At 42.7% G+C, this 14,963-nt stretch overlaps 1 protein-coding gene across 20 annotated transcripts in view; it reads right to left on the minus strand.

Annotated features, from left to right (window-relative positions):
• The window catches only part of LOC109893273 (calcium-dependent secretion activator 1-like), a 151,505-nt gene that overhangs the window by 19,418 nt on the left and 117,124 nt on the right, over positions 1–14,963 (minus strand). For 8 of the 20 annotated variants that reach the window (XM_020486459.2, XM_020486434.2, XM_020486451.2 and 5 more), the window contains 6 exons: positions 11,042–11,178; positions 9,959–10,146; positions 8,599–8,700; positions 8,337–8,400; positions 8,004–8,127; positions 5,171–5,239 (listed from right to left, as the gene is read on the minus strand). In XM_020486459.2, coding sequence (XP_020342048.1) covers positions 5,171–5,239; positions 8,004–8,127; positions 8,337–8,400; positions 8,599–8,700; positions 9,959–10,146; positions 11,042–11,178 — 684 coding nt within the window. Of the gene's footprint in view, positions 1–4,107; positions 4,144–5,170; positions 5,240–8,003; positions 8,128–8,336; positions 8,401–8,598; positions 8,701–9,958; positions 10,147–11,041; positions 11,179–14,963 lie in introns of all 20 variants that reach the window. The other 12 variants (XM_031825135.1, XM_031825146.1, XM_031825127.1 and 9 more) reach the window with 2 other exon arrangements.

Below are 14,963 nucleotides of genomic sequence, written 5' to 3' on the forward strand. Positions count from 1 at the left end.
GTTTGTTGCGTCATACACTATGGTTTGTTGCGTCATACACTATGGTTTGTTGCGTCATACACTATGGTTTGTTGCGTCATACACTATGGTTTGTTGCGTCATACACTATGGTTTGTTGTGTCATACACTATGGTTTGTTGTGTCGTACACTATGGTTTGTTGTGTCATACACTATGTTTTGTTGTGTCATACACTATGGTTTGTTGTGTCATACACTATGGTTTGTTGTGTCATACACTATGGTTTGTTGTGTCATACACTATGGTTTGTTGTGTCATACACTATGGTTTGTTGTGTCATACACTATGGTTTGTTGTGTGATTATGTAGTAACTGTTCTACTCTGTAGCCAACTAGCCATGCATTCTAAAAGGACCCTGAACCCCACAGCATCGTTAAAAGGGGGTCATGCAGTGCCAGGGGAATGGCAGAAGACTGCTTGCAGAGCCTTTATGTTGGTCCTTAGAAGTATAATGAGCAGAATGATAATGTAGTGATTGTCATATGTATCATACTTCATCCATATCCAATGTGTTCAATTGTTTTGAAATATGTCATGTTATCAGAGAATGGATTCATCATTTTGCACACAATCTTCCAGATTCTATGTTCTGTGACAATGAAGTAATAATGCAAAAATTTGCCTCAGTGTGTATTTGAATACTGATAGCCAGATATACTGAGGTAAACTCATATTGCATTATTTCTCTCAACACATTGGAGATGCTACCTTGTTATGTGTATTTGTGAGAGATTGTTTTTCTTGATCAGATTCAGATTTATTTACCTTTATGCAATGTATCATATCAGGAAAACCGATGGAAAATAATTTCATGAATTGAAACACGCACCTCTGTATTCAATTCATGAATTGAATTAAAATACATTTCCCTGAAAATGACTGTTCTAAAGTAACACAATCTCTGCACAAATAATAGTTTGCTAAATGTTGGCATGCCAAGATATGAGGGGGAATTTGAGAGGGTTTATGTGTTTGTTAAAATGTGTATGTGGTTACATAAATATATATATATATATATATATATATATATATATATACACACACAGTGCCTTCGGAAAACATTCTTGACTTGACTTTTTCCAAATGTTGTTACGTTACAGCCTCCTTCTAAAATGGAATAAATACAAAAAAATCCTCAGCAATCTACCCACAATACCCCATAACGACAAAATGAAATCAGGTTTTGAGAAATTATTGCAAATGTATTAAAAATAAAAAACAGAAATACCTTATTTGCATACATATTCAGACCCTTTGCTATGAGACTCAAAACTGAGCTCAGGTGCATCCAGTTTCCATTGATCACTCTTGAGATTTTTCTACAACTTGACTGGAGTCCAGCTGCGGTAAATTAAATTGATTGGACATGATTTGGAAAGGTACACAACAATCTATAAAAGGTCTCACAGTTGACAGTGCATGTTAAAGCAAAAACCAAGCAATGAGGATAAAGGAATTGTCCGTAGAACTCAGAGACAGGTTTGTGTCGAGGCACAGATCTGGGGAAGGATACCAAAACATTTCTGTAGCATTGAAGGTCCCCAAGAACACAGTGCCCTCCATCATTCTTAAATGGAAGAAGTTTGGAACCTCCAAGTCTCTTCCTAGAGCTGGCCGCCCGGCCAAACGGAGCAATCAGGGAGAATGGCCTTGGTCAGGGAGGTGACCAAGAACCCTATGGTCACTCTGAAAGAACTCTAGAGATCCTCTGTGGAGTTGGGAGAAACTTCCAGAAGGATAACCATCCTCAGCCACTCCTCAGTAAAAGGCACATGACAGCCCACTTGGAGTTTCTCTGGTCTGATGAAACCAGGATTAAACTCTTCGAGCTAATTGCCAAGCGTCATTCTGGAGGAAACCTGGCACCAACCCTACGGTGAAGAATGGTGGTGGAAGCATCATGCTGCGGGGATGTTTTTCAGCTGTCAGGATCGAGGGAAAGATGAACAGAGTAAAGTACAGAGATCCTTGTTGAAAACCTACTCCAGGGCGCTCAGGACCTCAGACTGGGGTGAAGGTTCACCTTCCAAGAGGACCACAACCCTAAGCACACAGCCAAGACAATGCAGGTGTGGCTTCAGGACAAGTCTCTGAATGTCCTTGAGTGGCCCAGCCAGAGCCCGGACTTGAACCCGATCAGCAACGCTCCCCATCCAACCTGACAGAGCTTGAGACGACCCAAATACAGGTGTGCCAAGCTTGTAGCATCATACCCAAGAAGACTCGAAGCTGTAGTCACTGCCAAAGGTGCATCAACAAAGTACGGAGTGGAAATGTGCAAAAATTTCAAAAAAAACTTTTACTTTGTCATTATGGGATATTGTGTGTTGATTGATGACAAGAAAACACAATTGGCTGTAACGTAACAAAATGTGAAGTCAGGTGGTCTGAATACCTTCCAAAGGCCCTATATATATATATATATATATATATATATTTATAAATATATATATTTACAGTTGAAGTCGGAAGTTTACATACACCTTAGCCAAATACATTTATACTCAGTTCACAATTCCAGACATTTAATCCTAGTAAAAATTCACTGTCTTAGGTCAGTTAGGATCACCACTTTATTTTAAGAATATGAAATGTCAGAATAATAGTAGAGAGAATGATTTATTTAAGCTTTTATTTCTATCATCACATTCCCAGTGGGTCAGAAGTTTACATATACTCAATTTGTATTTGGTAGCATTGCCTTTAAATTGTTTAACTTGGGTCAATCGTTTCGGGTAGCCTTCCAAAAGCGTCCCACAATAAGTTGGGCTTTGTGATGGCCACTCCAGTAACTTGACTTTGCTGTCCTTAAGCCATTTTGTCACAACTTTGGAAGTATGCTTGGGGTCATTGTCCAGTTGGAAGACCCATTTGTGACCAAGCTTCAACTTCCTGACTGATGTCTTGATGTTGCTTTAAATATATCCACATAATTTTCCTCCTCATGATGCCATCTATTTTGTGAAGTGCACCAGTCCCTCCTGCAGCAAAGCACCCCCACAATATGATGCTGCCACCTCCGCACTTCACGGTTGGGAGGATGTTCTTCAGCTTGCAAGCATCCCCCTTTTTTCCTCCAAACATAACGATGGTCATTATGGCCAAACAGTTCTATTTTTCTTTCATCAGACCAGAGGACATTTCTCCAAAAAGTATGATCTTTGTCCCCATGTGCAGTTGCAAACCGTAGTCTGGCTTTTTATGGAGGTTTTGGAGCAGTGGCTTCTTCCTTGTTGAGCGGCCTTTCAGGTTATGTCAATATAGGACTCGTTTTACTGTGGATATAGATACTTTTGTACCTGTTTCCTCCAGCATCTTCACAAGGTCCTTTGCTGTTGTTCTGGGATTGATTTGCACTTTTTGCAACAAAGTACGTTCATCTCTAGGAGACAGAATGTGTCTCCTTCCTGAGCGGTATGATGGCTGTGTGGTCCCATGGTGTTTATACTTGCGTACTATTGTTTGTACATATGAACGTGGTACCTTCAGGCATTTGGAAATTGCTCCCAGGGATGAACCAGACTTGTGGAGGTGCACAATTTTTTTCTGAGGTCTTGGCTGATTTCTTTTGACTTTCCCATGATGTCAAGCAAAGAGGCACTGAGTTTGAAGGTAGGCCTTGAAATACATCCACAGGTACACCTCCAATTGACTCAAATTATGTAAATTAGCCTATCAGAAGCTTCTAAAGCCATGACATCATTTTCTGGAATTTTCCAAGCTGTTTAAAGGCACAGTCAACTTAGTGTATGTGAACTTCTGACCCACTGGAATTGTGATACAGTGAAATAATCTGTCTGTAAACAATTGTTGGAAAAATTACTTGTGTGATGCCCAATGTAGATGTCCTAACCGACTTGCCAAAACTATAGTTTGTTAACAAGAAATTTGTGGAGTGGTTGAAAAACAAGTTTTAATGACTCCAACCTAAGTGTATGTAATATGTAAACTTCCGACTTCAACTCTGTGTGTGTGTGTGTGTGTGTGTGTGTGTGTGTGTGTGTGTGTGTGTGTGTGTGTGTGTGTGTGTGTGTGTTTAGGGTAGGTGTATATTGGGGCTAAGCTAAAAGTCAAACAGGGCTTCACCTGGATCATTTGGATCCGGCTTTTTATCTTTCTCAACTTGAAACAGAGAGAGAGAAGGAGAGAAAAGAAAGAGAGAAGAGGAGATATTTAGGATTATATATCACACTACGGTTAAAATTTTATGTTCCAGAAGAAAGTGACAAGATTTGACTCTTTACTCTTCTCCATCTGACCCTTGACCTTTAGAGAGAACACCGGGAACTCTGCAGGAGTGTGTTAGGTAGTTGACAGATGTATCATTGACAAAACTCCACAGACATACACGTAGGTACAGACACTCTGAAACGTTGAGACATTAGCCTAAGGAGAAGTCAAAAGTAAAGAAGCAACAACAACAGGATGTAGTTAACAGTAACAGACAGACACAGCTTTAGACTGTCGTGAACTTAGACGTAAGACAAACAACAGCTGCACCAACCAAAGACAGGACACATTGACCGGTGGTGGGTTGAGTTGAGCTGAGTTAAAATATATATTATAGGAACTCTATGTGCGTACACCCAGTCCTTTCTGTCCTCCTGGTATCGTAGCTCTGCCTGTAGCTGCTGCTCTGCTCTACTGCCTCCCTCTCTGGGTTTCTCTGTTTCTGGCAGTGACATAGCACCATACCTGTCTGTCCCAGCGCACAGCGTGGCGTGGTGAGCCCACACTCACTGACACATGACCAGACGACTGAAGGAGATAACACAGAGCAAAGTAAAAAATGCATTCAAGTCACATGGGTGGGCATGGGCATATGTCCAACCAAAAGAAAGAAGCTTACAGACCAGACCGACAGATCATTCATGTTGGTCACAGACAGATGGGAGACTGTAGGTCCCTGATAGTAGGACCACTACAGTGCTGTTGCAGTGTCTCCCCAGACAGACCTCCACAGACCAGACTGGCTCTCTCTCTCTCTCCCCACTCGCTCTCGGCAGACATGAGCGACGGATAAAAAAAAGCACAGAGGAGGAAGGAGGAGTGGACATAGCTGAGAGGAGGGTGGGAGGGGGTGATGTGGTGAAAGAAAGTTGAAAGAGGGAGGGAGGAGAGACAGGGGGAGGATGAGGTAGGTACTCACGGATGGTTAAATCCATCACTTGTGACGCCAAGCAGAAGACAGGGTGCTCAAACATTTCCCTCTTTCTCCCTACAAAAGAGGAGGATTTGGGGCATGCAAGAGGCTGGGGTCAGAGGTTAGGGTGAGAGGTTATAGGTCAGAGGAGATGGCAAGGCAGAGAACTGTCCTGGGTTGTGTTCATTAGGGCACACTGTAGAAATTTTTTTGTAACAGAAAACAGTCCAGGTAGTACTCCACTGTTTCAGTCTGTTTTCTTTCATTTTGTGGCCTAACGAACACAATCATGGTGAGTATTGACTTGGGTTGGGGCTGCAGATGACTGGGTTCAATAACTAGTGTTTTACCACTATTTTCTTAATATTGGACCAACAGCATCACAAGGATAGGGAAAATAGGTCTACGTGGTATATCTGCATGTGACTTTGTAGGGAAACCAAAATGGTGTTTTGCAAGTAATAATAGAGTACTGTATATCTAATTGAAGGTGAAATGGTGATATGTAGTGGCTAGTTCATACCTTTCCATAATGTATTGTAGCACATGTATTGTAGCACATGCAGGTAACAGATGCTGGGTTGTCTGTCTCCAATCCGAGCATTCTTTTTCATTGGCTTCAAAACCACTTATCACAGAAATGTGAGGTGATAAATGTGGCGAAGCCAATGAGATGAGAGAGGAAGTGGACAGTAGACTGAGGAACAGGGAGAGGAGTGTAATGGTCCGCAGGAAGAACAAGAGGAAAGATAAGGTAAGAGAGAGAAAGAGAGGGAAAAGGAGAGAGAGAGTAGGACAAGGGTCCCCAGGAAGGGGATGGGCCAAAGTAAGATTTATTTGATAAATCTTAGATTATAGACCCTGGAGTCTAGGGGTGGAGATACAGTCAGAAAGGAGTAGGGGTCAGGAAGGAGAGTTCTGTTCAGGGGAAATCTGCTTCTAGCTACTATATACACTACATGACCAAAAGTATGTGGACACTGGCTCGTCACACATCTGATTCCAAAATCATGGGCATTAATATGGAGTTGGTTCTCACATTGCTGCTATAACAGCCTCCCCTCTTCTGGGAAGCCTTTCCACTAGATGTTGGAACATTCCTGCGGGGGCTTGCTTCCATTCTGCCACAAGAGCATTAGTGAGGTTGGGCACTTAGGCTTGGCTCGCAGTCGGCGTTCCAATTCATCCCAAAGGTTTGATGAGGTTGAGGTCAGGGCTATGTGCAGACCAGTCAAGTTCTTCCACACCGATCTCGACAAACCATTTCTGTATGAGCCTCGCTTTGTGCACGGGGGTATTGTCATGCTGAAACAGGAAATGGCCTTCCCCAAACTTTTGCCAGGATCGTCAAGAATGTCACTGTATGCTGCAGCGTTAAGATTTCCCTTCACTAGAACTAAGGGTCCTAGCCCGACCCATTAAAAACAGCTCCAGACCATTATTCCTCTACCAAATTTTAGAGTTGGAACTATACATTGGGGCAGGTAGCTTTCTCCTGGCATCCACCAAACCCAGATTGGTCCGTCGGTCTCTCAGATAGTGAAGCGTGATTCATCATTCCAGAGAACGCGTTTCCACTACTCCAGAGTCCAATTGCGGTGAGCTTTACATCACTACAGCCGAGGCTGGGCATTGTGCATGGTGATCTTAGGCTTGTGTGCGGCTGCTCGGCCATGGATACCCATGTAATGAAGCTCCCGACGAACAGTTATTGTGCTGATATTGCTTCCAGAGGCAGTTTGGAACTCGGTAGCGAGTGTTGCAACCGAGGGCAGATGATTTTTAACCGCTACGCGCTTCAGCACTTGGCGGTCCCGATCTGTGAGTTTGTGTGGCCTACCACATTGTGGCTGAGCCATTGTTGCTCCTACAATAGATGTTTTCACTTCACAATAATAGCACTTACAGTTGACCGGGGCAGCTCTAGCAGGGCAGAAATTTGACGTTCTGACTTGTTGGAAAGGTGGCATCCTATGAGGGTTGAAAGTCACTGAGCTTTTCAGTAATATCATTCTACTGGCAATGTTTGTCTATGGAGATTGCATGGCTGTGTGCTCGATTTTATACACCTGTCAGCAACGGGTGTGGCTCAAATAGCTGAATTCACTCATTTGAAGGTGTGTCCACACACTTTTGTATATATAGTGTATGTTTACTGCATACTGTAGATATAATATACTGCATATTCCAGATATATACTGTTAAATCACCACATGCCAGGGGCCAGGATACAGCTAGACTCAAGGTACAGTAACATGGGGGCCGGCAAGTAAACAGGGCTTTAATCCAAAACTTTGGATTTGAATGCATTTTTACTCACAACACCTCTACAAAAAGCCAACTTGACCCACAGTAGAGTAAAGTAGAGTACAGCTAAAGCAGCCTGCCTGAAACGAAGGGTAGTGTTAATTGGCTGAGTGACAAACAAGTGACAACCAATCTGTCAAATGGAAAAATAACTGTATCGGCTGTTTCTCTTGAATCCATGTGCTAAAAAAACAAGAGCTCTCAGTATGTGTCTTTAGTGCTTCTTTTCTCCAGGTTAATCTGGTCCAGGTTATCTTGAAAAGAATCCCACTGTGCGATGCTAAAAAAGGAATCAGAGTGGTCATGACAAGTCACTTCCAAATGAGAGTAGAATGTTTGACACTCCTGTTCCACACAGAAAACCCCAGGATTACTGAAAAGGCACTAAAGTACTAAAACAGTTACCATCATCTAAAGAAAAACAACCAGTTACAGGTTTTAAAGCAACAGCAACCAAGAATTTAACAACAGAGTTAGTAACTGCTATAGTATATTGAGGGTGTGTCTGTATATGTAATTCATGGCTAGATACCTTCGATTTTGGCGTACTCTGTGATTTTAGCGTAGTTGAGCTGTGCAGCCTGCTCCAGGCATTTACGGATGACTCCCTTCACTTCCTCTTGTGGGACTGGAGTCACAATGTCCTTCATCAGCACCTGAGGATGAGGAACAGGACAGGACAAGTCTCCCTTCGGGTCTTCCCACTGAACATCAGGTTATTGCAGTTTTGTTTTCCTTTTCAATTTCCTTTTTCTAGCATATATATATATGAGATTATTTGAGCTATGAGATCTGAATCATTCATGAGCTGAACATTTTCTGTAAAACGAGAACGAAAAGATTGCAGTCATCAAAATGTACGAACCCTTTCCAGCAAAGAGAGCGTGGCCTTCAAGGCTCCCTCTGGACGCCCGAACGGGAAGCAATATCTACACGAGAGAAGCGAGTTGAATCACAATGAAATATAAAAATCACCATGGACAACAGAACTATGGAATAGTATATGCTGAGGCTAGCGATCTAGCGAGCGATCAAACGATCGCTCATCATATACTATTCCATTATTCCATCTATCCATTATTCGATCGATCGGATTGATAGATAGACCAGTAGGCAGCAGCACTCACCTGAAGTTAGTGATCTGGTGTTCCAGGATCACACGCAATCGCTCTTTGATTTCTTCAAAGCGTTCCTTCTCATCCACCTTCACTGTTCCCAGTCCGTCAGGCCTTAGGATGACATCATAGAATACAAAAACACAACATCAGCCCAGCGCATCATGCGGTAGTGGAGCCGCCAGTTGGAGTCCATCAAAAAAAGGAACGATACAGCATTTTGCACATAAACAGTGCCATCCTTTAGTTCGCCATGATTTTACTGCTGCTTGTGTGAGTGAAAGAGAATCATTCTTCAGCATGTTTACCAAATGTAAATGTTCTTTCTCACACAGACAAACATCCAATCAAATTGTATTTGTCACATTCTTCGTAAACAATAGATGTAGACTGACAAGTGAAAGGCTTACTTCCGGGGTCTCTTTTCAACAGTGTAGATTTAAAAGTAAAAAAAAATCATAAAAATAGAAAGTCACACGACAAATGAATACACAGTGAATAACGAATAACAACGACAGGTACAAATTGCATAGCTATATACAGGGAGTACCAGTACCGAGTCAATGCGCATGGGTACAAGGTCATTGAAGTAGCTATGTACATATATTTTATAGTACATCATCTTACCTGACGGGCTCTTGGACGAGCTGAAATGTGGAATCCCTTTTCTTTCTAAACTTCATCTTTTTGCTTCCCCGTTTCGAGCCAGCCCCTGGTTCTGGGCTCTGGGCGCCGCTAGGGGCCCAGGGGCCCTCACAACCCATCTGTGGCCCACAGTAACTGCTGCCCTCTCTGACTTTATAGGGATGCATGGGAGGATGAGCAACATCGACATAATGAGACTGAATAAAGCAACAAAAGACAAGGAGGGAAAAGAAAAAAGGAATACGGTGGAAACCAAGGTAAATATAATTGATTAATCAAATAAAAGTGAACAAAATGACGACATGATAAACATAAAATGATAAAACATGATAAAACATCAAATACATTAATTATTAAAAATCATAATAAATCATATGCAAAACATTCATGACAAACAAAGACGTAACATTGGGAAATCGTAAAGCAATGGTGCTCTGCTGCGTTTGATGACTCTGACCCTTTTGTCCTGTTACTATGGCCAGCTTCTCTTTCCTTCTTTCTCTTCTTATTTTATCTGAAGACCTTTGTGTGTGTATTTGAGATTTACAAACTTTACCCATCTCTCTTGCGATATGGTGGTGATTTAGCATTGCCAGTGCTACCTTGTGATGAGCACTGGCTTATCCAAAATGTCGCCCTCCGACCTTGAGGATGTCCTCTTGGTCTAATGATTAAGACTATGGATTGGCAAGCAGGAGGACCGGGTTCATTCGGGTGTATATTTTACCTGTTACCGTGGACATGGGAGGCGCAGAAAGCGAAGCTGTAGTGAAGCAGGGTGGGGTCGATCATGGCTCCTCTGTCCGCCCTCTCCAGCAGGTCCCCTAGGTAACCCAGGTGTCTGTGACACCCCCGCACGCCGTTCCTGGCACAGTACTCATCCAGGACAAACACCTGGCCTGGGCTGAACCATCCCTACACATTACATCAGAGAGTTGATTTTATGTTATTATTTATCATTTTTTAAGCCCTTTTTCTCCCCAATTTCGTGATATCCAATTGGGAGTTATAGTCTTGTCCCATCGCTACAACTCCCGTATGGACTCGGGAGAGGTGAAGGTCGAGAGCCATGCATCCTGCGAAACACAAAACTACCAAGCCACACTGCTTCTTGACACACTGCTCCCTTAACCCGGAAGCCAGCGGCACCAATCGGAGGAAACGCCATACAACTGTTGACCATGTCAGCGTGCATGGGCTGGGCCTGCCACCGGAGTCGTTAGAGAGCGATGGCACAAGGACATCCCGGCCGGCCAAACCCTCCCCTAACCTGGACGACGCTGGGCTAATTGTGCGTCACCTCATGGGTTTCCCGGTCACGGCCGGCTGCGACACAGACGGGGATTGAACCCAGATCTGTAGTGACACCTCAAGCACTGCAGTGCCTAAGACCGCTGTGCCACTCGGGAGGCCCAGAGAGGGGGTTTAACAGTTTATATTATAACACCTGGCCCGGGCTGAACCATCCCTACACATAACATCAGAGATGGTGTTTAACAGTTTAGACTAGAACCCCTGGCCCGGGCTGAACCATCCCTACACATAACATCAGAGATGGTGTTTAACAGTTTAGACTAGAACACCTGGCCCGGGCTGAACCATCCCTACACATAACATCAGAGCTTTTTTTAAGAGGTTAGCACCATGATCTCAATCACAAACAAACCCCTTTCACTGAACCATGACCTAAGTCACATTAACAATGTACCTTGCTCCAAAAAATGCATTTTGATAAAAAGTATATTTTTAGTGCCCAGGACTGTATTTATTCTCATTCCACCGTACTGTGGGTTTGGAGAATGCCACTCACCAGGCAGCAGAAGGTGTCATTGAGCCTGTGGTCCAACGTGAGCCTCTGGACGATCTCGAACAGGGAGGCGTGGTCAAAGCTACAGGGGTTAGCCGAGATAAACTCATCCATGCCGTGTTTCTGAGCTCTGTCTGCGTCTGTGTCCAACCAGCACAGGGAAAAGGACAGGATTCAGAGGAAGAGGGTGTCAGTAAGGCACAGAGAAATAGTACAGCATCTCTCTCTACCTCAACACAACACTGGGCCTGTCTGGCTAAGACTACTGTTAGGGCAAATTATAAACACTTACAGCTTTACATTGTCAACTTGCATCATATCAGACAGAGTCAATAGAGCTGATCGGGATTGTGGAATAAGGAGCTACTGATGTGAATCTGTAGCTAAGCTCAATGGGACCAGTGCTTTGTTGGAACGTAGTATGTGGATGCTGGCATGCAGCTTTTTTTTTTTCAATGGCTACCATTTTAGGCATATTAAATTCAAAACATGTATTAAGAAAGTGGTGGGTTAAATTGAATAGGATGCTAATCTCATTCGTAATATGTATTCAATAGATTCTGCCATTCGCGATTGATTGGTCAATGTCACTAAGTTCCTGACAAATGATGGGTCGTGTGCTGAAAAACAAAACAGAGTACAGGGTGATTTTGAATATAATATTAGTAAATAGCTCTTTTAAAAACTGTAAGAGTTAAGTGTTTTCTATTCTATAGAATACATCTATTTTTATAGCGGACACAAGCTTCTAGGGAGCTGCTTATCTGCATCCAAATGCATTCTGGGAGCAGGTCAAGTAATGAGTGCCCGTGTTTTTTAAATAGATTTTGACGGTATTTGATTAGTGTTGTATGATTGTTCAATAGATCTAAACGGCAGTGTATATGTTGAGGACAGAGAACAATAGGAAAATACAGGAGACATGTATTCATGTATGACCATCTTCTGAAACAAAAATATGTATTCTGTCTGTCATGACAGTAGTGGTGGCATAATTTGAATAACCATAATACTCTCATCTAACAAAAACATTGATGAGAAGCCTAAAAGCAGAATATAACCAGTACCTGATAATTTAAAAAAAACATTGATATTCCCACATTTTCTTCCCATTTCTGCACTACATACTGTATATAGTCAGATCTCAAACTATCAGTGATGAGATGACATGAAAAGGGGGACTCAACATCATGTGCAAGTGACGCACGCATTCCTACGTCATACATCCGTGTTCATGTCCCTAGCCCTGTACTGAATAGGCTTGATGATTATATCATCAAATTCGTGAAAATGTGGTCATATACAGTACCAGTCCAAAGTTTGGACACGCCTACTTATTCCTGGGTTTTGCTTTATTTTTCACTATTTTCTACATTGTAGAATAATAGTGAAGAGATCACAACTATGAAATAACACACATGGAATCATGTAGCAACCAAAAAAGCGTTAAACAAATCAAAATATATTTTATACTTGAGATTCTTCAAAGTAGCCACCCTTTGCCTCATTGACAGCTTTGCACACTCTTAGCATTCTCTCAACCAGCTTCATGAGGTAGTCACCTGGAATCCATTTCAATTAACAGGTGTGCCTTGTTAAAAGTCCATTTGTGGAATTTCTTTCTTTCTTTTGTTTTTGAGCCAATCAGATTGTGATGTGACAAGGTAGGGGTGGTATACAGAAGATAGCCCTATTTGGTAAAATACCAAGTCCATATTATGGCATGAACAGCTCAAATAAGCAAAGAGAAACGACAGTCCATCATTTCTTCAAGACCTGAAGGTCAGTCAATGTGGAACATTTCAAGAACTTTTTAAGTTTTTTCAAGTGCAGTCACAAAAACCATCAAGTGCTATGATGAAACTGGCTCTCATGAGGACTGCCACAGAAAAGGTAGACCCAGAGTTACCTCTGCTGCAGTGGATAAGTTCATTAGAGTTACCAGCCTCAGAAATGGCAGCCCAAATAAATGCTTCACAGAGTAACAGACACATCTCAACATCAACTGTTCAGAGGAGACTGTGTGAATCAGGCCTTCATGGTCGAATTGCTGCAAACAAACAACTACTAAAGGACACCAATAATAAGAAGAGACTTGCTTGGGCCAAGAAACACAAGCAATGGACATTAGACAGGTGGAAATTTGTCCTTTGGTCTGATGAGTCCAAATTTGAGATTTTTGGTTCCAACCTCCGTGTCGTTGTGAGACGCAGAATAGGTGAACGGATGATCTCCACATGTGTAGTTCCCACAGTGAAGCATGGAGGAGGAGGTGTGATGGTGGTGGTGGGGGGGTTGCTGGTGACGCTGTCTGTAATTTATTTATAATTCAAGGCACACTTAACCAGCATGGCTACCACAGCATTCTGCAGCGATACGCCACCCCCTCTGGTTTGTGAGTAGTGGGACAATCATTTGTTTTTCAACAGGACAATGACCCAACACACCTCCAGGCTGTGTAAGGGCTATTTGACCAAGAAGGAGAGTGATGGGGTGCTGAATCAGATGACCTGGCATCCACAATCACCCAACCTCAACCCAATTGAGATGGTTTGGGATGAGTTGGACCGCAGAGCGAAGGAAAGCAGCCAACAAGTGCTCAGCATAATTGGGAACTCGTTCAAGACTGTCGGAAAAGCATTCCAGGTGAAGCTGGTTGAGAGAATGCCAAGAGTGTGCCAAGCTGTCATCAAGGCAAAGGGTGGCTACTTTGAAGAATCTCAAAACTAAAATATATTTTGATTGGTTTTACACCTTTTTGATTCTATATGTGTTATTTCATAGTGTTGATGTCTTCACTATTATTCTACAATGTAGAAAATTGTAAAAATATAGAAAAACCATTGAATGAGTAGTTTTGTCCAAACTTTTGACTGGTACGATATAAAATTATATTTGTCTTTCGTTATGTTTTTGCCCATTCAAAAAGCCTACAAATGTTCAAAAACTACAAGGCAACTTGCAGCATCGCCTGCATAGCATATAGAGAAATGAAAGAGGTGTTGATGTTCCTCCTCAGCGTCGGTGAGTGACAGGTGTCATGTCCAATCGCATGACACTGAAAAAAGTGAGGATAATGTGATGGTGGTGGGGCAGGTGGATAAGGGGGTAGGCTGGGCTTGGCTGGGGGTGGGGGTTCTATAGCAACACTAACTTTGAACTCAACTGATATCTGTCCGCCCCATGTTCAGAGACAGGGATAGATAAAGGGGAGATGGATGAGCGTAGGACAGCTCTACGTTCAATGGTACTTGTTAAAGGGTTCTAGAGTGTAAAATTAGGAGGTGTTTTGTTTCGAGTGGACTAGACCAACAGACTATGTATCCCTGGTTTTGCTAGGCACTGACAAAAAAGGCCATACCAGAAGTTAAAAGGGAGAGAGGGGTGAACTAAGGCTAAGACAGAGGGGTAAGCATAGGTTAAGAGAGAGATGAGAGGGGTGAACTAAGGCTAAGACAGAGGGGTAAGCATAGGTTAAGAGAGAGATGAGAGGGGTGAACTAAGGCTAAGACAGAGGGGTAAGCATAGGTTAAGAGAGAGATGAGAGGGGTGAACTAAGGCTAAGACAGAGGGGTAAGCATAGGTTAAGAGAGAGATGAGAGGGGTGAACTAAGGCTAAGACAGAGGGGTAAGCATAGGTTAAGAGAGAGATGAGAGGGGTGAACTAAGGCTAAGACAGAGGGGTAAGCATAGGTTAAGAGAGAGATGAGAGGGGTGAACTAAGGCTAAGACAGAGGGGTAAGCATAGGTTAAGAGAGAGATGAGAGGGGTGAACTAAGGCTAAGACAGAGGGGTAAGCATAGGTTAAGAGAGAGATGAGAGGGGTGAACTAAGGCTAAGACAGAGGGGTAAGCATAGGTTAAGAGAGAGATGAGAGGGGTGAGACAGGGAAGAAATTATAGATATGATGGAAAAATGAAAGTTG

Source organism: Oncorhynchus kisutch, linkage group LG1 (genome assembly GCF_002021735.2).
Source record: "Oncorhynchus kisutch isolate 150728-3 linkage group LG1, Okis_V2, whole genome shotgun sequence".
Classification (NCBI taxonomy): Eukaryota; Metazoa; Chordata; class Actinopteri; order Salmoniformes; family Salmonidae; genus Oncorhynchus; species Oncorhynchus kisutch.